Source organism: Lipophrys pholis (assembly GCF_963383615.2).
Source record: "Lipophrys pholis genome assembly, chromosome: 10".
NCBI classification, from domain to species: Eukaryota; Metazoa; Chordata; class Actinopteri; order Blenniiformes; family Blenniidae; genus Lipophrys; species Lipophrys pholis.
Window position 1 is genome coordinate 15,822,589 of NC_137640.1, and position 25,513 is coordinate 15,848,101.

The 25,513-nt window shown below is 42.7% G+C and overlaps 1 protein-coding gene across 1 annotated transcript in view; it reads left to right on the top strand.

Annotated features, from left to right (window-relative positions):
* Window positions 1-306: 306 nt before the first annotated feature.
* rnf220b (ring finger protein 220b) overlaps window positions 307-25,513 on the top strand; it is a 32,853-nt gene continuing 7,646 nt past the window's right edge. Inside the window, 7 exon segments of the mRNA XM_080473253.1 lie at window positions 307-401; window positions 1,600-2,210; window positions 21,027-21,151; window positions 21,153-21,185; window positions 22,713-22,805; window positions 23,502-23,544; window positions 23,874-23,963. Coding sequence (XP_080329379.1) covers window positions 1,619-2,210; window positions 21,027-21,151; window positions 21,153-21,185; window positions 22,713-22,805; window positions 23,502-23,544; window positions 23,874-23,963 — 976 coding nt within the window. The 5' untranslated portion in view covers window positions 307-401; window positions 1,600-1,618.

The following is a 25,513-nucleotide window of genomic DNA, read 5'->3' on the forward strand; positions in this document are numbered from 1 at the left end:
GGGGAGGGCAGGGGGACGTGGGGGGATGCTACAGAGGGAGAGGGCAGGGTAGAGGCAGAAATGGGGGGTGGTGGTGGGGGGGGTAGACTGTCACACGGTGAAGACAGACCAACTGAGACGCGCCGACCTGCAGCCAGTCCACTCACTGGCGCCTCGGTCCTGCGCGCAAACGCAGCGACTCGCACGTCTCCAAACTCCTCACGTCTCCCGCTGGAACTCCACTAACAGCCGCATCATCCGGAGGAGGACCGACAGCGCGTCGCTTAACATTCTTTATTTATTTTTCTCGCTTTCCTGCGCGCCGAAGAGAAAGTGCCGCGGCTTAGAAATTAAGTCGAAGTTGAGACGCAGGGTGCGAGAGTTGGCGGCGAAATAAATCTCTCTTTGAGTACTTCACCACGGTAAGTAGAGGCATGTAAGTGATTACAGCTTAATTGGTTTAATTGGTTATTTGATTGCCATGTGTTTGGCGGGCTGGAGAGGCTTAGTACTTTTTCTTCCTAGACTCAAGCATTTTTCTTTTTTGAAAAAAAAAAAAAAAAAAAAAAAAAAAAGTGCGATTAGTATCGAAAGACAGTAATGTGAAGACTTTGTGATATCCCCATAAATATAACATTTGCACAGAGTCCGTTTGGTCATCTTTCGATTTTTATATGTGAGTGAAAAGTAACGGTATTGCTAAAATATTAGTTTTTGTTTTAGTTTATAGCCTACAACGCGTTTCTATTTACTTTGAGATTCTGTCATCAGTGCCAAAACTTTTTTTTTTTAAATCGGATATATTACGAAGCTATATTACTTTAATTCGGTAACTTAAACAAAAAAAAGTTTCAAAAACCTTATGTAAACCTCTATCACTGATTATGGATTGTTTTTCTCTATTTAATTAAAAATAGAAAAACAGAAAGAAACTAATGAAGGGAGTCTTTTTTTTATTTTTTTTATTTTAAATAATGTCTATCCTTGTTAAAACGTTTGCATTATTTTAACGAGAAGGCAGTCAAGTAATTATTTCTATTAGTGTGTAAGTTTTAGGACAAATTTTAAGACAAAGCTATTGTTAAAGTTCTTTATCAAAGCGCTTACTGATATTCCGACGTGTTTTTACTGAACATTAGTCATTTCAGTGAGAAGAAAGCAGGAATCGGCCTTTTTCCCCTCCTATATGCGGTTATGTAATTTCCCCTAATCTAATCGCTTCGACCTCACTATTTAATGTCTCTTTTTTAGGCTCCGACAACTTGTGTGTTTTATTGGCAATTTATTCCGTGGTAATTATTTACAGGCACAGTAGGCCTCGAACGCTTTTCTGTTGAAGTGGCTCCAAAACTGAATTGAAAAAATGCCTCCAAAAATGTGACTGGGTGTGTTTTAGAAAATGAAGCAATGCAGATTTTGGCGTTTGGGGTTGGGATCCTTTTCACTAAACTCAAGGAAATATTCTCTTTTAATCAAAAAGGTTTTTTCTTTCTGAGGGCATTAAAATATAAGCAATATTTCGTATAAATATACTGTGTGAAAGTGCCTATCATATCTGGCCATCATTTTTGCTGCACCTGACCACTCTCCTCCCTCTCTCTCTGTCCTCCTCTTCTGAAGATCTTCTGAAGGGAGGTGAATGGACCTCCACCGGCCCTTCAAGATGGACAGTCCCTCCTACCTGCCGGCTCCACTGGCCTCCCCTGCCCTGATGGTCCTGGCCTCCACTGCCGAGGCAGGTCGAGACGCCTCCGTCCCCTGCCAGGCACCCAGGCCCTTTGGCATCCCTGCCTCGGTGGAGAAGGACCTCCACCTCCCCTTTCCATCAGCCTCCTACACTTTCACCTCCATGTATCAGCGCCAGGGCCCCATGTCTGGCACCTTTCAAGCCAGAGACTTCCCAGCGTCCCTGCTCCACCTGCACCCTCAATTTACCCCGCCAAACCTGGACTGTTCCACCCTGGGCATGCTCAATCACAGTGGGGTGGGTGCCTTCAGACCTTTCTCCTCCCCACAAGAAGACAGGGAATCAGGGGTTTACCAGTCAGCCTTCACCCCGGCCAAGAGACTGAAGAGCTGCTTTCCGGATCTGGAGGGGAAGGAGTTTGACTTTGGGTCATTGGGAGCGTCGCTCAAGGCTGGCGAAGACTCGGGCAGGAAGCTGTTCTCCATGTCTGGCCTGCTGTCTGACGGCGAGGCTTCATCCAGCCCAGAGGAGCGCAAAGACCACAGTGAGTACATACTGGACTTACAATAATTTGCCTGAACAGTTACAGTATGCATGTGTATGTACATAAACCAACACAAATCTTCTCGTTCACATTGAAAGCTTCGACACACGCACTCATCTCACAACTTTAATGTATGCTTGAATTTGTGCTCAGTTTAACAAGCACACATGAAGCCTTTGCTCTTGCCAACGTATGTCCAGTATGATTAACATATCCCGTGTCGCTGCATCAACGAAAGGTGACAAATTGAAAGGATTTTTCCGAGTGTGAACCCACATCTGAAAATACTTTAGTTTTTTACACTCTATCGTCTGGTTGGGCAAAGTGTTTACAGCGGCTGGCGGTGACTGACTTTGACACAAATAAATTGAATAGTGTCACTTATTCAGCTTAGTGATCATTAGCCACACATGACCATTAGGCCTATTGGAAGTCAGACTTTTCCTGGTGGCTGAGGAACGCAAATACATTGAAGCGTATGGAGGGTTGACACAGGAGGAGTGAGAGTTGGAACGAATGACACCCTGTCAGAGATAACGAGGTGGCAGAGATAGAGAGGAAGGGATGGAGGAGGATAGAGAGAAAGAGAGAGAGAGAGGGAGAGAGAGAGAGATGCAGCGATGCGCCTCAGCCTGAGCTTCCCAGCGACAACCCTCAGCTCAATATGGCCGCCCACACCAGCCGTCTGATTTGTTGACAAATGAGTGGGAGAGGTGTCAGTCAGTGCGCTGCGGAGGGAGAGACGCTCCTCATTACTCCTAGGGATAATTGCCCAACGGCGCGGGGGCACAACAGTCGCCTCAGAGGTAGAGGGGAGGGAGTGAGGGTGCCAGAGTCAGGGAGGCAATGCTAGGCATGATGGGAAATCAAACCCCCTCAGTGGCGGTCGCCAAGGGGAGCGCCTGACAGATGAAAGGGACCGGAGAAAGACAGAGAGAGAGGAAAGAGAGCACCCAAAGGCTCGGCAGATCAGAGGGGGACACCATCGAAATAATGACAATGAGAAGGGGGGGCAGACATGGCTCTGGGCGCAGGCAGGAGGGGGAGACGCTGATACACGCGCTCATACATATCACCTAAAGGAAACTTTCATCCCACACATAAAGGGTGAGAGCAGGGACGAGTTGTCTTAAGAAAAGTTTGGATTGTGTGCCGTGTGTGCCTCCATGCATATGTGTGTGTCTCTTTGTTGAAACTTGCTGATTTTGTCGCCGGTTGGTGGCTGAGTGACAGGGCCAGGGAGGCGGAGTGGCAGGAAGGAATCTCAATATGGAATTTTAATAAGGACAGGAAAAGAAGTGATGCCAGCCAGCGTGCTGGTGTGAGAGGTGTGTCTGTCTGACAATGTTTGCTCTGTGCACTCGTGCGTGTGTACTCACCTCCTGATTTTGGGAATCTCATTTGGGGAATGTTGACAAGGACAAAAGATGGGTTGGCAAAGAACACGGGGAGCAACTCTCCTCCTCCTCCTCCAAAAAAAAAAAAAAAAAAGAAAATCGGGGAAAATGGATTCCCGCACATTGGAAGCTGCTTTTCTGGCTTTATCCAATTAGATTAGAGCTCAGGCAAACTAAGAGCTTTAATGCAATTGAGCTCCCAACACTTTTCTAAGTCTGACATACACTTGTTCCTCTTGACTGGGCAACAGACACTCACTTCAGGACCAAAAGTCTTAAGTGTTAAGCTTCAAATCTCCTTTCACTGTGAGAGTCGCTGCTGCCTGCAGAGTCAGATTCTCATACAACTGCAAAGTCAACCATAAAAACATACTGCATTTCTTTCTAAAGTTTTATTTATTTGTGACATGACTGAACCTTTGGCCTTCACATTTCTTCAGTGTGTCCAAGTGTGTTTTCTCTTTCCTATTATGTCTCCGACTCCCACCTGCTAGAAATATTCCCAATGCTGCCCTTAACTAAAGCATCATCCCTCTGAAGTGGATTCAGTTCCTGGGCTCTGCATAATGTGGCGGCACTGAGGTCTTAAATATGGCAATAGATGGCATTAATAAACTTTAACTCAGTGTCGGATTTTCTTGGAATAAATGTAATATTTGGGGTAAAGCATGCTTTCTTTTTTTGTTACAACATTAAACTGATCCAAATCCCTTGAAAATTGCAGTCTTTCTCCTGTCTCGTGTTGGCAGTCTTCACATGGATCTGTAGGAATTTCTGGCACACTCTGCAGCGTTGTGCACAGGTGACCATGTGCTGCAGTTCTTTTCATGCCACCCTGTCAGTTCCCACAGCGAGCAGGTACTGGGCATCTCGTCTTGTTTGTCTTGTGTGTCAGTGGTGGTCTCCTACTGTCCGATAACTGTGTTTCTTCCGTGGATTTTCCCTCACTGACTTGCCTCTGTTTTATCAGGGAAGGTCTGAGATGCACAATGTGCTCTGACAGCTGTTCAAACAGCCACGCTCGCTTTCAAAGGGCAGATGTCTTCACCGGAGCGAGTCATGCTTATTTTCCTCAGGGAGATGCTTTCCGCCGCAGGCCAGAGCTGGAACTAAAATGGTCCTTTACCAGAAACATGAGTTGGGAAACCAGAGGAGTGGAGTGGCCAGACTGTGTGTGTGTGTGTGTGTGTGTGTGTGTGTGTGTGTGTGTGTGTGTGTGTGTGTGTGTGTGTGTGTGTGTGTGTGTGTGTGTGTGTGTGTGTGTGTGTGTGTGTGTGTGTGTGTGTGTGTGTGTGTGTGTGTGTGCGCGTGTGTGTGTGTTTCACAGTGGTGGCAAAGCTAAGTGAGAGCTGTGATAACTGGAGCCAGATGTTTGAGAGCCCCTGTGCTGCGATGCAACACCTCAGCGTCCAGCTCATAGATGACCTGACTCTGAACAGCGAAAACTTAAGAAATTGCAATTACATATTTGAAAACTTAGTCCTCTATTGTCCAGCCGTCAGTGGCACACAGTAATCCAGTAGTTTGTTACTGAGTACAATTTGTACTTCTTCTATAAAACAGTTTTTTTCTTTTCTCTCTCTCTCTCTCTCTCTCTCTCTCTCTCTCTCTCTCTCTCTCTCTCTCTCTCTCTCTCTTAACTGCCTTGTTTGTGATTATTAAGCACTGCTTTCAAACAAACTTGCTCGGAGGGAAACCTCTGTGACATGCTGTAAGATGTGTGCTGAAAAAGAAACTTTAGTATGAATTGCTAAAGCACATTGAAATCAAGAAGGGAAATTATTTCATATTACAAAAGACTCCCTAACATTGCCTTCCCCATAAAAAAGTAAAAACTCAAAAAAAAGCCAATTCAGCAACATAAAATCACAATATATTGTGCATGCTCAGCTAAGAGTTATCCTTGTATCACCTTCGAGCTTGTGTGTCTAAATCTGTAAGGTGGAGCCTGATCGTTTAAATCGAGCATGGTTTCCAGACATATTTAATGTCGCTTGAGATAGTCTAGTCGGAGAAAAGTTTCTGAATAAACAGAATTAGTCATCACTCTGGATAAGTCCAGGATCGTCACAAAAAAGGCTCCCAGAGACTGACCATATATCCACACGTGTAAAGTAATCCCATGCCAAGTCAATAGAAGGGAAACATTTAAGCGGAACAAACACTCACTGAGGATTCCCCGCCAGAAGCACGAGTGTCCTCCATGGTCGGTTATTCATGGGTTATTAGAGCACAAGTGCAGCTTGAAAAGGATCAATATAACACAGATTCATCTCCGATTTGGCATGTGGATTATCTCTGTGCTGAGGTTTGAAGAGGTGCTTCAGATACAGCTTACATGGGTTTGTCGTGTGTGTAAGAGAAAGTGTGGACTAGAGTAGTTCTATTATGTATATTATTAATATTTTTTATCCATTTTTGTATTTTATATCACTGCTGTGTTGGGGGGGAAAAGGATGTTTTCGCAAGCTTAACATTTTGCTTGTTTTACCATTAGTCATGAAGTCCTTAACCATCATTAAAAAAAAACCCAAAACATCATAGTTTTACTCCTACCTGCAATGCACGTTTCTTGCATATTTTCCATTGGAAGTTCTTGTGTAACTTGCATTGTTTATTCACATCTGCTGCGATGTTGTATGTGCTTGGCGTGTGTGCCGATTTGTTTAAGGGAGGGTATATGTGCTGTGTTTTGTGTGGAGCTGCCGTTGACGGCTTTGCGTATCGAGTGGCGCTTCCTGTTGAAAGACACAGTGTTTACATCCCCCTAGCAGACTGCAGGAGATCAATAGCCACCACTCAATGCTCATGCATACACATATAGTATCTGCTGCCTGCTAATATTCCCAATGTGTATACCCCTTATCAGGAGGGCTGCCATGTGCACTCCACGCATCAACACTTGCACTCACCTCATGCTTTGTCTCCTTGCCCATGCACCTTTTTTGTAGTGATTTTGCATTTGCGTAATCCGTCGCGGACCGTGTTTATTCGAAAGCATTGATAAGAAGGTGCAAACATGAATGACGCAGGTGCTACTGTTTATAATAATCCTAATTTTATATATATACGCTCTTCTCAAAAGAGAAGTTGCAGAGTTCCCAGCTAAGATATATAATATATGTCTATGACAGTGTTTACAAATAAGGTAAGTCGTTGTTACAATAATATTAATTGTTCAATCTAATCAAACACTCTAAACTTCAAAAATATCTTTGAAAGTGACTTTAAAGCTCAGTTTAGTTTAAAAGTAAAATTTTAAAAACCTTTTCAAGAGAAAAGGACAGAGAATTTAATAAATATATCAAGCAAAGAATTAACAAACCTGTCATACATTTTGGCTTGACAGGCAATAAAAAAAGCCGAATGAGCCCATTTGATCAACGAAAAGGAGAAAACAAATTTAAAAGCTAAAATAGAAGTTTCACCTGACTGCCGCGCATAGTGCAGCCTCAGCAATGTGCGCCGTGGTTTTAAAGCAGCTTCATCTCAAATAAAGTGCCATCTGTAACCGACTCACAGTGACCACACTTGTAGTCTTGATTTTAAACACTCTGGGAGGAAGCATTATAATATTAACGGTGGTTGTGTTTGATGTGAGAGCAAGCCGTGGTTGACTGTTCCCCCTCCTGTTGTGATGGTAGTTTGTTCTCCTAATGTTATCCCAAGTAAAAGAGGCTTTCATCCTGGCAGGAGGGGAAAGTCTTCTCAGCTTTTTAGCTCCTTCCCTCCATCTTATTAGAGCTGGAAACAGCAAATGTGGAAGTTTTACAGTGGATATTTTGATTTTTACGTCGACTGTGTGGTCTTGTGGGTGCTTGTGTATTTGTGAGTGCTACGGGAGTCCAGTGTTTGCATCTGTGTGTGCATTTCCTCCATGCACAGCGATGTACTTTCAAAAGTTGAAGAGTGTTACACATTGGACCACACGGCTTGTCAGACACAGACAGGATTTCTATAAGTCTGGCAGTCAACATTTACAGTAGCAGGGGGGAATATATGTGTGTGTGTGCGGGGGGGTCTCTTTGTGGTGACCATCAGCACCTGTTAGACGGTCCAAACAATATTCTACTGAAACATGAGTCATAACACATCTTGTAGTCACAGCATCTGCCTCTGTCTCCTACTGTGGTCGGCCCATACGAACAGCGCGGTGTATACAGTGAGAGAGTAAGGCTCAAGTACAGAGAGAGAGAGAGAGATAATGAGTGCATGCCCCAGGGGTTGTTGAAACAACAGCCTTATTTTAACGGCGGCTATCTTTCCTTCTTCCCTTCTCTCCATTTCCCCCTTTCTACTTTTCTCTCTGCGCACCTGATCGACCTGCATCATAGCTGCCTCTGATCTCACATCAAAGACCTGGTTTGTGTGTGCGTGTCATGTTCATGTGTTTGTATGTGTGTGCATGTGCATGTGCATATGTATGTTCACGCGCACTTGCATACACCCACACACACACACACACCCACACACACACACGCATGGATGCATGCATCACCGACAAGCTTCCATCCTCTGGGCTGTCCCCAGAGCAAAATAAATCTGTCAGGCAGATAGGGGAGGGGGGCTGAAAGGCCAAATTCTGGGGTTAAACACATGCTGCTGAGGAGCACCACCAAGACACCAAGATCACACCAATCCAATCCTGCATGCTTGGTTAGCAGCCGGGAACCCACACACACACACACACACACACACACACACACACACACACACACACACACACACACACACACACACACACACACACACACACACACACACACACACACACACACACCTCTCTCTCTCTCTCTCTCGCTCTCTCTCTCTCTCTCTCTATATATATATATATATATATATATATATATATATATATATCCTATGTGTGTCTTCCTTGTGTCACACACTGCCCTCATTACAGCATGTCAATTGTGCTTGTTGCAAGTCTCCCAGCTGTGGAGAAGCTTGACAAAAGCCGATACGTCAAAAGGCAAGGCATGCATGATAGTTTTATGCTCAAAATATACATGACTTCCTGACACCATTTGCTGCCCTCGACAGTAAGATTCATATCCATTGTTCATTATCAAATGTTCCATTTGTTTTAAAATATTTGAATAAAATACAAATTTGAATAAAAGCATGAGGCATTTTGACGGCTTCAGAGTGTGAAGTTTCTATATGGCAGAAACCGTCTGAATGCCAGTCTTAATTTAAACTCCAATGTGAACATTTTGAATCTGTAAATGATGCACTTGCAAACAGGACATAAACACATCAGTTAATAGTTAATTTATACACAGAAAACAATGGCTTATAGAACTTTCTGTGGGGAACCATTGAAGCATGTTAAAGGACACAACAACAGATTATTTAGACGTGCATCCTGAGGACCCTCTGATTGATTAAGTTCCTTCCACTGGTGCTTAACTGTTCGCCAAACTCCCATCGCTTTCTGTGCACCTCTTAAAGGTCATAGTTTGCCAGGATTGACCCCTCACCCTGCTGTGTTGGGTGTAAACACTCCCCCAATTCTCCTCAGAGAATAGCATTAGTTCTGAGCCATAAATCACAGGTCTGATAATTGGTAGGAAAACAGCAGTCCAGCAGTATATAACCTTTTACGTGTCGTCTCAACTCTTTATTATGGTGCTAATGAGTGGCCGTGGATCAGGGTTAGAGCAGCGAGCGAGGAGGTGGGTGGGGGGCCGGGGGGGTGGGAAGGGGTCCACCTTAGTAAAACATGCACTACTGGCTACAAGCACACACACACACACACACACACACACACACACACACACACACTCACACACACACACACACACACACACACACACACACACACACACACACACACACACACACACACACACACACACACACACACACTCACTAATACATAAACATGAATTTTGGTACGCACAACAGAGGGCACTTTCAGGAAAGCACTCACACTGAAGGATATGCGTGTATGCAAACATTCCCTCACATATACATGCATATGCAAACACACTGGCGCACACACATGTGCTGGCAGGCTCAGCAGTGTCCATTACAGGCTGCCATTAGTATGGAGATTGTACTAATTGTCCCCATAGACCACACAGGCAGTGCTCAGCGGGCCTACTGTGAGTCTGTGAGACTGAGAGAAGAGACTCTTTACACATCCTATTGTCTCACTCGTGACCCTATTAGTGCAATCACAAATCAATCACTGAATGATTATGGGATACAAGATGTGGATTGTTTTAATGCAAATGGTACCTTTGTTGCCTTTTTGAGTGGTTGTTCTGCTTATATGAGTCTCAGCTACAGTAGAAGTCATAAAACAACCTTACTTTATTTGACATTATCTACCACACTGACACAGTTTCGAGCAAGTTAATGATGTCCAGGGAAATATATGATTTACCTATTGTGAACATTGGGTATTATTTAGTAGCAAGTTTTAATGAAGCAATTTGTTTAAGTTCCTCTTCATGATAAAAAATAACTTAGTAAAGACTATGGATTTGTTAATTTATTTTTAATCATGTTAAAATCGGTGTTATTAACAATAGGTTTGTTAGACTTAAAATAATACATCTGTCTTCTGCCTTTTTTGATCAGGGTCACACATTAAAATGTTTTTTATAACTGATTCTATTGGTTGAAGTATTTTGAGATTATCCAGTTATGTTATTGCACGCAATTGATATTTAATTCAGGAGTGTAATGTGTTAATAAGAATTAAAATTCAATAACAATGACATCTGCTTTAAAAAATGTTTAAAAATTATCAAAATGAAGTGATTCATATCACCAAAGTCCTAAGTTTCTTTGTTGTTGTGTGTGTATGTTTTTACATTTTTTATTTAAATCTAAAAGCTTAAAGTACATATTTTCTAAGCTTCCAATTTCTTACTTATTTCACTGTAAAAGTGATATGAAATATACTAACCATCAGAATATCTTCTTGAAATAAGATTCATAGTCACTGTTGATTAGTTTTAATTGTGTTTTCCTCTGATTGGCCCTGTGGACCCTGTTCTGGGTGGGCCGCTTCAGAGACGAGCCAACTGGAGAGGGTCCAGTCTCATTGTGACTCAAAGCTCCTGACCAGTCAAGTAGAGGAGATTGAACTGTGCAGCGCCTGTGTGACCCCGCTGAGCGAGAACACAGGGGAGAAGATCTATAACCGCTGGCGCTGCCATTGGACTCTTTGTTCTTCCTTGTTTGCTGACACGGGGGATCGGAGGGGCGTATCAACAAGAGGCTCACACTACACTGAACTCTCCTGGGCTACACTGTGGTGCCTGTGAATGTCGAAATGCACGCACGCACGCACGCAAAATAGTTTAAACAAATTACAGACATATTTTTTGTTCTGTTTAGTTTGTTTTCAGAGGCGTTATCCACATGTGCTGAATCAGGAATTTTAGAGCACAGTCCAAGTGATGTTGCCTTGCTTCACACAAAGCAGAGGTTTATAGATAAAAGACAATAATACCTATAAGAGTATCAATTGCTGCTGACATTTATTTTCATGGGCATTTCAAACAGTAGTGGGGTTTCTTTTTATGTAAAACTTTCAAAATATAACAAAACTATCTAATAGTTACACATCATTATTAATAATAATACAGTTGCTTCTACAATATTTCCTTTGCTGTCTGGATTTTCATGCACATCAAATTCTATTATCACTGATGATCAGTGCATAAAGTCCTCCTGATTCCTCTGTTCCTTTGTGTTTGTGGGTTACTAAAGATAAGTGGCTCAATCGCCTGTGTCTTAAAAGCATTTGCAGATAAAACCATCGTCATCTGTCTTACTTCTTTGCTCATCCAGGCAGACACAATAACAGCCTTGAGGAAACATGACTAACCCAAACACAGGTGTATCCCGGAGTGCCAGGTGCTTGTGGCTCTGTGTTTCTGACAGTATCAGATGTTATCTGAAGGCAAGGTGTGAGGGATGTGGCTTATCGAGGAGAAAGGATGAGGATGCTGCGGGGCGGTGTCTGAAAAAAACTTTTTACACACACTGTGATCGAGTTGTGATGCGGGGCCTTTATTGCTCACATAATTACCATATTACCTGCAGGAGCACAACAGTTCAGGTTTTGTTTGAAGTGTAATGCCAGCTGTCAGTCTTCCTGCGGTGCTTCTTACGGTTAAGATTTCTGCTGTTCATCTGTGGTGCACAAAGTGCATGTGGGACAGGTGTGTGAGGAGAAAGCAGATAGGTGTGTTTTTATTTTTGGTAAAGATAGACAGTTAATGCATTTCTGTCTGCTGTCTGCTGCCTGAAGTGAATGCATCAAATAGAAGATTGACTTTATGAAACATTTGATGGTGCAAAACTTAATAAATCGTGCAATTTCTGTCAACAGTTGTTCGAAACACAAAATGAAACTTATTTCTAATAAATATATTTTACCTACACATTTACATTAGTTTCCCGTGCATTGTGCTCATTAGAGATTTTAATGACCTTTTAACTTTTACCCATTATTTAAAGAACTGCAAGAGTGTCTATATTTTCAAAAAAAAGGATTTGAATGCCGTGAGAACAATCATTTGTTCTGGAGACTCTCAGCTTTCTTTTTTTGTCCTATCATAATCTATGGAATGCTCACATAAACACAGTTTTTGTTAGATATAATCAATATTGCAGAACTGAGTGTTTTGATGAATCTTTACATTTTCAAATGCTTAAGCCAACTTTAATAATTGTTCACTTTTCTTCATTCTCCTTCTGATTACTAGCAAATTCATCTGGAGCTGTAATAATGGGACTTTAGTTGAACAGTTAGGTAAAGTCCTTCTTGAATGTTTTTATAACTTAACCTTGCACCATCTGGGGACCTTATCCGTATTTTCAGAGCTTGCCTCATTTACCTGATAGCAGCAGTAAGAATGAAGTTACTCGAATACTTTCCTCCTACACATTCACAAAATGCAAAGACTGTTGGTGGATGTGCCGCCACATTCCTGTGAATCAAACCATTTTAAAGTGACTGGATCGTGAGGTGATACTTGTTTTGTTGATGAAGGAGCATGAGTCAGTTCTGCGTATACATTGCTAAGAATGCCAGAGTTGTTCTTCGCACTTACTTTAGACTCCAATTTCAGACCATTTCCAGAAACATGGGAAAGCTCTGAAATGTGAATAAAAACAGAATACAATAATTCATACATCTGATGAATGCATTTTTGAAGTATTCAATGGATCATTACCAAGATATCACTCGTTGAGACTGGAACATTTTACCATTTGATGGAAAATATGAGCTCATTTTGAGTTTGAAGGCAGCAACACCTTTGAAAAAAGTTTGAACAGGGCCAACAAAACCAGGAAAAGTATTGCCAAAAGTTAAAAACAACTGACGGACCAGTTGGCAACAGGTCAGAAACAAGGTATTTCAGAGTGGCACAGATGGGAACATGTTCACCAATCGGCAATGACATAATCATTGCAATCATCCCCTTCAAGTGGTGAGGATGCTGGAAGGCAGATGTATCCTTAAAAGCATACGTGTAAGAAGCCATATGAAAACTCAATAAGGAAAAGCTACTGCTGTGTTTCTGAGCCAAAGCAAATTTTAAATGGCAAAATGGAAAACTGTTCTGACGTGAGAGTAACCAACATTCAAAATGATTTATGATTTATCTCCTCTTTAGTTCACAGGACACAGATCATACATTTGTTATCAGCACACAGCTTCAAATATTGCATCTCTAATTTCATGGAGTTGTATTCGTGCTTATGGCATGGGCAGCTCACACATCTGAGAACCATCATCAATGTACACTGAGGTTTTAGCCACTGATGCTCCTGTCTACACAATGTCTTCTTCAGAGCCACAATATTTCAGCAAGACTAAGTTAAAACCACTTATTGAACCTGCATTCATTGCAACAGCATACTGTAGATTCACAGTCAAGGAGGGTGTGTGCTGACCTCACCTACCTGTAGTAGCCTGAACCTTTCAACAGAAGACATAATTTGGAACATAATAAAAAACCAACAAAAAATCCTTCAATAAAGGAGCAGTACTGTTGAACAGCCATAATTCTGCCACAAAAAGGATTGAAAACTTCAGCAAATGCTCTCCTAACTTTCCAGAAGTTTACACACGTCTAAAATATCGTCTGTTTGAATCAGGACCAGTCCATTATCTCTGGAGTTTGCATTTATTTATTTTTTTTCATTACTTGGATGTGTGACGCGTATGTGTGATTTTTCACCTCTCAAGGTTTGCCTCTTAAACCTTGTTTACATGAAACCGTCCAAGTGACAACACCTTGTTTGTTTCAGGAATGTTTGGCATTTACACAGCAATGGCAGAAACGCTGAAACTGATGTAGTTAGCATGCAAGGCCACAAGGTGGTGCTACTGGTTGTTTTTGTTAGGAATCCACACAGCCATTCGTACATTGAACAATACACTTTAGGCATTAACACAATCGTGAGTGCTTCACATTCGTATGGACAGATGACGAATTGGATGCTATTAGAGAAGAATCTCAACTATAAAACTACTAATATCACCTATAAAACTAGAATAGGGACTGGGAGTCATGCCACTCTGGATGAAGGTCACTATGTGTGTTACTTGCTCGTGAGCAGAAGAACTATTTACCAATGCGGTGGTGCGCATGCACAGTAAAAGCGCTTCGTAACCTCCAGCTGTCTCTGCCGGGGGCGGAGTCGGGAGTATCAAAGAGAAGTTCCAGTTTGGCAGCCGGTTTGAAAAGGTAATGGTTACCGTCGTGGGCACCCAATTGACACCCAATGGACACCCAATGGACGCCCAATGGACTCCCAAAACGTGCCAACATCTTTATGGTTTCATTTGTTTTCATTGTCTTGTAAACAGGGCATAAGATGGATGGATTGTTTCTCTGCAATGTGTTTTTTTGGGGGGGAAACTGAAGGCAGTCTGAGGTAATAATAGAAATCTAAAGTGGTCGTTTTCCTGTTTACAAACAACTATAGGAATATTCTGCAAGCCCAGGCTGTAAGGCTGTTGTTTGTGTGTCAGTGGTGATTGCCAGTGTAATTAAACTCTTCAGTGACTTCCACTCACACAGTGACACAGTGTTTGTTCAGGACTGTTTAGAAAAGTTGAGTACTTGCAACCAACAGAGCGATCTCCTCATTTTCTCCTTATTAACCACTAATTGAGAGAAAGACCGAGTGAAGAAAAAAAAACAAGAACGATGTGATGAGGAGACGATGGAATAATAAGAGAGTGACACACACACACAGTATTAATGTGTATTAATCAGTGGTCCGGGTAATAGTGATCTGTATTTTTGGAGCCAATCTAATTTCCCTCTAATGAGGGATTGTGATCTGTCTATTAGCTCCTTGATGTCTCTGTCACTCTCCCACTTAGCCATGTACACACATGCCCATGCGAGCACATTCACAGATAGTTCAGACACATAGAAGAGAAATAATTTGTGCTCATGCGTGTTCATATGTTTACTTTTGCCTATATACACACGATGGTCACAACAAAAGTATGACAATATGACCTGTATTTGAAGTCATATTTTAACTGAGTGTTTGAGAAATAGCTTTTGATTTTGACATTGTTGAGGAAAGATGAGACCTTTGACTCAGTTGAATAACAGTGATTTTGATCAACCCCAATTTGTATTTGTCCGTTTTTAGAAATACTTGCTCATCCAATGAAATTCCTATTCTCATTTCCTCTGTTAAACCTACAGTAGGCCATTTATGAAAATCTACTGTGTGTTTGAGCAGGTCACGTCTTGACAGTGTGATAAGATGTGACAGAGTTACGTATCTGTTTGCTTTAGCCTGTCTTGTTGGCGCAGGTTCATGCCATCATACTGAGCGACAGCCCACCGGTGAACAGCTCTATTGCTGTCCGCTGCCAGTGGCTTCTTGATCCAATGTGAATGTGGTGACTTTGACAGACAGCAGTCAGCAAATCGATGTCGGTCTGAATTCTCCATTTCTCGGCCAGGGTGTTGGCTCAGTACCTTTAAGATTCTAATCTTTGAGTTTTATTGTAAAACGTTTTTCCAAAAGCATAACCTTTGGAGTGAAATATACTAAAGAAGACTGTCGTTAGTCTACAGCCTTGGAACTCCTCGAGAATCAGAGTCAATCAAGAAAAAGACCAAGACAATATAAAGTCGGTTCATAATAGGGATTATTCAGTTACCCAATTAGAGAGGAAAGAGGTAGTTACGCTTTTTTGACTTTCAAGAGGAATTCACTCACCGGTGTCAATGAAGTGTCAAGGAAGTCATTGAATTGAATTTCTATTAAAACTGTGTATTTCTCCCGTGATAATCAAGATACGCCTCATGATAACACCTGAATTTACTGGGATCCACTCAAACATTGGGAATTGTCCTCTTAGTGATGGTATCAATGGGTTTCAGTAAGTGTACAACATGTTTATGAGGACAAGAAAAGCTCTGGCTGTAGTCATATGAGACAAATGCAAAATACAACTGAAAAACACCAAATGAAACTGCACTGGGAAGATGCTTTAGCAGAAGGATTGAACAAAAAATATATAATCTGTATCATCTAAAAAAAAACCTCTTTGGAAATTAAGGTCAAAGCTACAGATTTCAGAACAAAACTCTTTGAATTGATTAATGTTGTTTTCCTGTGAGGTGGCTTGTAAGTAGCCTCATATATTGCAAATACCCAAGGACAGAGCTAACTTTCCCTCTGACTTCCTTTCTCTCTCGCCAATCAGGAAGTCACTATCAAAGATCATTGAGCCATGCATCTCAATGAGGGGGCAGATTGATTGGCTGGAACAGAGCAGAGGCAGGGTTCGATCTTTGCCCTAAGGTCCTGAAAAGGGAAATATGGTCACAGGGACACAGTGGCTGAGCAACCCAGTCTAGTCTCCATCAACAAGATGATTGGACACATAGATGCTGAGCCACGCCTGTGCCTGATGGAACAATTGTAGTGACTAATGGAGACGATGAGGGAGACGGCGAACAAGAGGGAGAGGGAGAGGAATTCAGAGTTTGTGTGCTGATTGACCTGTGGTCAGAGGGGTTATGTCCATTGATCTGTAGGGCAGAAGAAAAGGGCTTTGGCCTGAGGTGCTTCAGAATGAGTCTATTTGGGGTTTAGGATTCCTGTCCACTCCCACCAGGAGCTTTTTCATCATCTGACTCCCCAGGACTTACAGCAGCCATCTCCCGTCTATGTAATGCACAGAGCACTACTAAGGCCAAAGGCCAATCAATGTTCTACAAGAGGTTGATTCAGATCTTATTAGTCAATGAATGATCATTAGTGGTCTAACGAGGCATTGATTTGTGTAAGGGCCAAAGGTTGCGGTGGTTGTGGTGAGTGTCTTTAATACATTAAACACAATTGATTGCACAGTCGTAGGGATATTTTGAAGGATGCTAGAATTAGATTGGACAGTGAGCGATTTGAGGTCAAGCCAGCAGAGCAAGTGTACCTTCATCGGCCACTGAATGTGGTTAGGATTGAACACAGAGGCGAGCAGGGCATTTGTCTTTTATGTATTGCCGCTGTAGCAATTCCGCAATTAATAAGAAGCAGATATCTAGAAGTACTCAGTCAAAGGGAACTGGACTCGCTGTTTCAAAGGCTAGAGCAGCAGCCTTTGAAAGCTGAGGAAATGACTCTGCTCATAGCAGATGTGTTACTACAGGGCCTATTATGTTGCTCATTAAATACCCAACCTCTCAATAGGCCATTATTTCCCCAATAAAAAACAAACGGCGGCCTGCATACTTTCCCTTCTCCCCCCTCCGCTTCAGAGGTTAGCTCTACCTCACAGACGGCAAAAAACCCTGACTAATATCCTGCATGTGAAGCTTTTAAATAGGAAGCAGGCCGCGGGATAGGGTGGGGTTCAGGTGTGGCAGGAGCCAATGGCTTTTATAGCCCTCCATCTCCTCTGAAAGTGTGCCAAGGTCCTGCCTACACAACCCACCACTGCAGAGTTAGCCGCCAAGCGTTAACTTCACTCCCCCCACCAATCTCTACGCTTACTGGTTATATAGAGTCTATGCTTGTTACGGCTTTATGGAAGGATTTCTGATGTGCTTAGGGAATTGTTTGATGATTGGGATAATGATGCCATTTGGAGTGAGTTGTCTCAGCACTTTATCACCAGTGGACACAGAAAAACAGGCCCAGTCTGAGCAAAACAAGCTCTATTTCCTCCACATCCTCCCCTGGATGCATGTTCGTATGTTCCCTGTCATTCAAAAACTTCCAATCCTGGGCATGTCAATCAGAATTACACCACGTCTACAGGTTTGTCACCAGGGGGACGTTTGTCACCGTGTCTTCCCTGCAGAACAGCCTTTTCATGCCCCAGCATAATGTCAGTGGGTGACATGCAGGCCTGATGTGATGTGGCATTCACTAAAGGTCACGTTAGGCATCTTCGCTCTGTCTGCATCAGCAGAACTGGCAGCCGTCATATGGACGCTGGCATCGGCCATTACCCGGGCCCTCAGGGGGTCTTGATGTTTTCAGAATTGTTTGTCAGCAAGATTCTGATCTCTCTGTTTCGGTGGTGAGTGTTAAGCTCAGGAGAGTCCCAGTTCGCACTGATGCAGAACAGCAGGAGTCAGATCTGTCTCTCAATCATGTATGATGAGAAAGAAGACAGAAACGTATTTATGATTTCAAAAGATGAACTTTGATGTTTGCGTGATGCTCTAGATTGTGTGGATGAAGACATAAATCTGTGTTAGTATGGGGCCTTTGCACATGAGCTGGTTTCCTTTCAAATTAAGAGATATTTTCTGGTTGTCACATGTTTGGTTTTGCCAAATTATGTGACATTTTTATTTTGACAAATTTTGACTGTAATTTTAGGTAAGAATATTGAAAAAATAGTGACACAAAGTAATATATGAATCAGAATGTGTGCTGTCGCAGTCGACACATTTTGCTTTCATGGACATCACTCTCAAATACAGCTAAAGAAGAGTGCGCCCATCGGGACTCTACATGTAAAGGATGACAATGGAATCAGGCCAAAGGCTAGACAGTCAGGACAGGAGGTCCTGAACAGGCGAGACACAAAGAAAGAAAAAGGAAACAATCACAGACGGAGAGACAGTGAATCCATTAAGAGATGAGCCAGTCAAACTCTGCACAGTGTGGCGAGAGGGGGCCGATCCATCTGAGCCAGTTGCCGTAGTGAGGGAACGGTTAACAAGCCCCACAGGCAGGTTTTACAGCCCCTGTTGTGTGTCGTAGACCCCCCAGGCTGAAGAGGGGCTGAGGCTGACTGATACTGACAGGGTTTATGTGGGTAGGGGCGGAGGGCAGCAGGGTGGGTGCGGGGGGGGGTGTGTGTGGGGGTTTGGAGACGTGTAAAAAGGTGCTCATGAGCCAACAACTGTCACTTACGAGGGTGCAGCACAAGTATCCAACACACACGCATACACACGCGCACACACAGATGCACGCACGCATGCTCACCCACACATACACAAGAACACACAAATGTTCATTTGTACATTTGAACCTGTCCGCTCCCACACCATTAAATGTGATGTCTGTGTGGAGCAGAGGTGAGGAGTGAGCGGCCGGCCGCAGGAGGAGGAGGGGGGCTTACCCAAAAAGTGGACCAATAAAACACTTGAAAATCAAATCCCATTGCTCTTATCGCGGCGCCATTCAGAGACGTTATCTGTGCAGGTAATGTGGTTATAAATTCAATTTCAGCCCACAGATTTCATTGTTTACTGATGCCTGCATGTTCCAGACGGCAGAGCGCAGAAAGCTCGGGAACGCTCAGTGCGTGTCGGGAAAACTCATTTAGCCTTCCGCAAGGGGATGCAAAAAAGACAAGAGGGTTGATGGGAGAAGGGGTGTGAAACCAGGAGAGCTGTCACTCTCCCAAGGACACCTGACTCTGCTTTCTATTTTCTACCCCATGTTTTATTTAGAGGCCATTTTGTCCTATTTGGTTCCTCATTATAGGGTCTCATAGCTCAACTGATGTCAGGGGACGGCTCTCGCCGACAGACAAGCTTGTCATGTGGCACACAGGTCATTGGGAGTCGGAAACAGGTATAGTGTGTGTCCAACGCTTGGATAATAGGGTCCTAGAGGAAGTTCCGTCCACTGTGCTCCACATTGGGTGTGAGAAGATGACAAACTTTGTAATTTTTTACTCAAAAAGACTTAAATTGTGATTGCCAGAAGATGTCATTTCTTTTCCCCTTGACTGTGTGGAGACGGGGAAATTAGGTGCATCTTGCCTACTAGCCCAGTCCGTATGATTGATGGCTTTCAGGAGTAAATCACCTCATCTACTAGGTAAAATCTTGATATAGTAGAGCTCCTCAGGCTCCCAGCTGGCTGCTTATGGCAGTAATCCATCAGTGGGGCCCAATGGGCCGAGTGGCCCTCCTGGGTAATGTTCCTATTGACAGCCTATGATGTCAGCACGCTGACAGCAGGGGGCCACAGTGGTGTGTCTGTGTGAGTGTGTGCAACCTTATTTTACTCTCACTAACACTGTCTGTCAATAGTGCAGACAGGTCCACTGAACACACACACACACCCACCTACACACTCACATACAGGACTGGCCTCAGCCTCTGAATACATGTATTAACTAGCAGCAGCACTGCAAAATTACTGCATATATTTTCTAAAGTTTTTTTCTCACTTCATTCACATCATTCCATTTAGTTCTACTTTAGCCATTCAAACTGTGACTTTAGCTGTTACTTCAATAAATGTATGTGCCAAAAAGTGCTTCTGCTGCATAATAGAAAAAATCAGGTGAAGTGTCTTTTTTTTATACTTTTTCTGGGGTAAAATTTGGGTAAAATACAAGTTCAGGCAAAATTTTGTTTTCAGATTCATTGAGATTGAATTTTTTTCCCAAATTGAACTGAAACTGGCACAATTGTGTCCCTTTATGTTTTTAATTGCATAAAGTGAAGTTTTTATGTGCCCCTTATTGTTATTTATTACACATCAATATTGTCCAACCATGTTTTTTTCAGATCCTGTATTTTTGTTATGTAGATGAAGAGTTTAACAAATGTTCTTTTTGCAAAACCGAGTGAAATCACTCAATATCTAATCAGTCAATATCCTTGAATGAATTAATATTTTAACTTCATACCTTTCTGTCAAAAAATTAAAAATACATGTATCAATAGATTTTACAGAATTATACGATCTACAAAGGGTCTTAATTATTAAGATTATGGCTATTAAATAAATATATTGAAGATGTAAGCATTAACTAATTTTCCATAAATGCACAGCCAATGAGCAAAGGAAAAAATGCAACACAACACTTCTTCATAGTAAACCTAAGAGGTTTGTTTTTTTTCTTGTTGCGTGTTTAAATACCAGACCAATATGAGAATGCAGGACACACTGTGTCATAAAGTGCCTGGTTTTGTTTGTACCTTTTCAGGCAAGGTGAAGTGTCTCTATGATGCTCAGGCCCCCGTGTGTCCAGTCTGCCAGGCCATCCTGCGACCAGGAGAGCTGCAGGAGCACATGGAGCAAGAATTATCGAAACTCGCCCAGCTGCAGATCAGGTATCACTTTTACTCTGTCGATTGATTTTGCTGTGATCAAAATAAAAGATTCCTTATATTTTGTCTTCATCTTCATTTCTCTATACCGTTATGACATCCTACAGGTGGTTCGGGGGTAATTATATGAGGTTTGCAACAAAGCAAAGATAAATGTGATGGAAAGAAGGTAGTGCGATAACAGAAAAAAGAGATTTTAATAATAAACTAAATGTAATTGAAAGGAAAGGACAATTAACGAAACTACTTAAAAATCAAGTGAAAACCTCACAGGAACAACTATCGAGCATAAATAACTCAAATGGAGATGCTACCTTATCCCATTTTGCAAGAGGAAAAACCACAAATTTACCAAATCCAGTCCACAAGCAAAAAAACCAAACACACACTCCCTGACCCCCTGACCCAACAGCCAATCTCTGGGACTTCTCTGAGCTGATTCCACTTCTGATGAAATCAGTAAAAACAGCTATTTGCCTGGAGACAAAAGTGGTCACACAGAAAAAACATTAAAAACAGTGCCAATAAAGTTTTTTTTTTTTCGTTTTTTTTTTACCAACAGATATCCAAATAGCGTCATTGGGGAACACGTCTTCATCTCTTCCTTCTAACTATGCTGACGTTTTGACTGTTTATCCATTCATCATTTTATTTCTTTGTCCCAGATTTTCTATTCAATGTTCAGATGATAATTAATGCTGACAGATTCTGTATCCTCTATTGTCCCCCCCCTCAGTATCTCCTGTCTTTTTCCTCACCTGTGTACTGTGTTTACAAGCTGCCTCATTGTTCCCTACATATTTCATATTACAGCCCGCGGCCTCCAGGCGACAACTCATACAGAGGACGGATAATGTCCTGCTAATGGCTGCTTTGACACACACACACACACACACACACACACACACACACACACACACACACACACACACACACACACACACACACACACACACACACACACACACACACACACGCGCGTTACCTGCTGCTTACACCCGAAGAATGATTCTTCCAATAAAGACATTACACTCCAAATCTGCTTAACGACCGCTCCGTGGACAGTAATGGTTTCAAATTGAACTTGGCCCACGGGGACAAAGAGAGAGTGTGTGTGTGTGTGTGTGTGTGTGTGTGTGTGTGTGTGTGTGTGTGTGTGTGTGTGTGTGTGTCTGTGTGTGTGTGTGTGCTCGCACTGGGCCCTGCGGGTCTTAGACTCTGCTGTCTGGCCGTTGGGTGGGATGGGGGCTCCCTACCCGGGTCCCCTTACGGCGCCTTGTTGGGGGGGGGGGTTGTTCCCCGGGTCCTAAGCTGGCCGCTCGGGGGTGGGGTGGGGCAGCGCGGGGGGTCCAGCTGGGCCATGGTCCTAGCGACGGGGGGACACCCTCCCTCAGAACCCTCTCTGCCTTACCTCACCTTACATCACTCCACAATAGGGAACAGTAGGGCGGTGCCTAGGGACGACTTTGCACCACCCAAGATTTTAACCACACCTAGTCACGCAGGGTCTTGTATGCTTTCGACTGAATGTCTGGCTTTTGCTTCTCTTTTTCATCTCTCAGTCACTCTCACTTTCTCTGCACATCAAGCGTGAAGGAGGGTCTCCCAACTCACCCCCTCAACCACCTGAAGAAGTCCACTCAGACCGATACCAGGTTGGTTCACCAGAGTAATACAACCAGGGTTGGATGGTTTGAATCTCAACACTTGCTTGATTGTGCATACGTTCATATTTCCACTATGGCTCAGATTTATTGTACTTCCATGACTTCTTTCACTGTTTGTTTTCTGCGCAGTCACTACTGATTTAGTGTACCAAAGGTACACTAGTAATAGTGCACTTTAGTAAATAAATACAAAAGTTAAGGACTGTTTTGATGCCAATGACACCATTATTATGGGCTGGCCTCATTGAAAGACTGCCTCATATTCAGCGCCTCACTTAAAAGAAACACATTCATCAGGAATCAAATCAAGTCAGGGTTTTTTGTGCAGTTAAAAAGACAATTTTGACTCAGAAGGATTTACAGACTTTGACTCATATCATTAAACAAAAAACAACTACTTAAAGACTAGAAACTCTCAAAGATACAAAGTGTCAAAGGCCTGAACAGGGAAAATAATCACAACTCAAAAGAAGTACATCAATCATAATAAGTCAATGAGGAAGAAAAACAATAATTCCACTGGTGGTTGTACATTTTCTAGTTTTAGAAAAAATCTTTTAAGCTTAAAATGATCTTGCCTGAAATAAAAGAAAAAAACATTTGAATGGAATTTTATGCGTTTCAAGTCTCACTCACAAAAGTAAATAAAGCCACATTTTTGTGTTTGTCTTGTGTTTGTTGCAGACGTTCCTTCGTGTGCGGGCCAACAGGCACACCAGATTAAATGGTACGTTGACACATGCTGACTGAGCGAAATGTTGTTTTTCATCGCTGCCAAGTCAGTTTGTCGTTGACAGAGAGTTCACCTCAGCCGACTCTGTCACAGCTTTTCTTTCTTTTAAAATAACCAAGAAAAAAACCCAACAACGTTTTGGTTTCCTTTGTTTGCACTAATGCACCCAGTTATGTGTTTCGTCCAAACCCCTCCCTCACCAGTCGTTCAGATACCCCCCCCCCCCCCCCCCCCCCGTTCCCACACCATCTACACCGGCCTAGCGCCCACACGAGCAGAGGAGCTAATAACCTTTCAACTTTGACCTCTCGATATGTTAACAGTTGATGACCTCTGCTGGTGCAGGTGCTACGTCAAATCTGCCCCATTACGCCCCCACAGCGCAGGAGCCCACCTAGACTGCATACAAGCTGGTAAGAAACACTGAGAAGCACTTTTCTCTTTCCCACCTTCATGTTTCGCTGTCATGTCATCCAGTTGATCTGAGGTAGGTTTTAAGACACACTCACGGGAAAATGTTTTTACTTTTGTTGTTTATCCTGAAAACTCTTTCTGCATCCCACTTCTGTCTTTCAAATCAACTTAAGCATTGGAACAAAAATCATATGATTGATTGAGAGCTCCTCAGTTTCTATTATTTAATGGGTTTACTTAAGGTATTTTTAAAAAAGCTAATTATTTTTCCACACCAGCTTTTCAAAAGGGAAGGTAATATTTGTTTTGTTTAAATTGAAAACGCTGACTTTCCCACAGGAGGAGTTTTTCGCTATTTTCCAGAAAATGATTGATGTATATTATATTACAATTAGGTTGATGACTGTTTATGGTTTTCCCAGTGAAAGTGCAGTTGATCATAAAGTAGCTTCCATCTTATCAGTTAAATTGAAAAGAAGCTTTTATTTTGAAAAAAAACCCCAACTTCATACAGGGTTTCAGTTATACAGGTGTTGTTTGGTTCTCATTGCCATTATCCTCTGTAAAGCATCAGTAAATAATTGATACGCCGCTGATAAGTCATTGAACTGTGAATAAAGTAGATAAGTAAATAGCACTTGTGGACACTAGTGCGGAGGGCTTTATGGGAAAAACTTGTACTAGTTGACGTGATAAATCTGTGAAGTAATCAGCCAGTGTGTGAGCGCTGGCAGACACGAGGGCTCACTGAGCCTCCTGACACCGCACACTTTCTGCTGCCGTTATTATTTCCACTGAGATCCCCCTGCTCTTAGCTGACTCTTCAAACTGCCAGTGCTGTCGAGGTCTGTTAGCCTTTATTGGTCCTTATAACAGGACAGCATAATGAGCTTCTAAATACACGCCAGGGAAGAGAAAGAAGGAGGAGGAGAAGGGAGGAGGAGGAGGAGGGAGGAGGTCCTCTGTTGATTAATCAACCTCTCTCTCTCTCTCTCTCTCTCTCTCTCTCTCTCTCTCTCTCTCTCTCTCTCTCTCTCTCTTGCTCTCTTGCGCTCATTTGCTTTCTTCTTTGTTTGATGAGCTCTTGCTCATCTTTGACCATCTCTTTAACCCTCATTATGTTCGCTGGGATGGCGGCACTCGGGTCACGGCCACCAACTCTCTCTCTCTCTGTGCCCCCGTCTCCAAGCCTTCTCAGGGGGCCACTGTCATCCAACGAGAATTAGAGGGTCCTAAAACTTAATGTCCCCTTATGCAATCTACAGTCAGTCAGGTCACAGTGAGAGAGGAGGAGCAGTTGGTGTTCTGCCATGTTAACTTTTATGTCTTCAGAGGGGAAAGTGGGGGAGGACAGTGAGATGACAGGATGGGGATGGAAGCAACGGTTTGCATCCAGTGCTGAAAAAAAAAGTGTATGCAATACTCATATTTGGCTTTCCTTACTCTTAAGGATCTGTATGTGAGAGCATTTGCTTTATACACTTTGTGGAATGACCACAGTCAGGAGGAGAACGTGGTCATTTTCAGAGGTGCATCACTTTGTTTAATC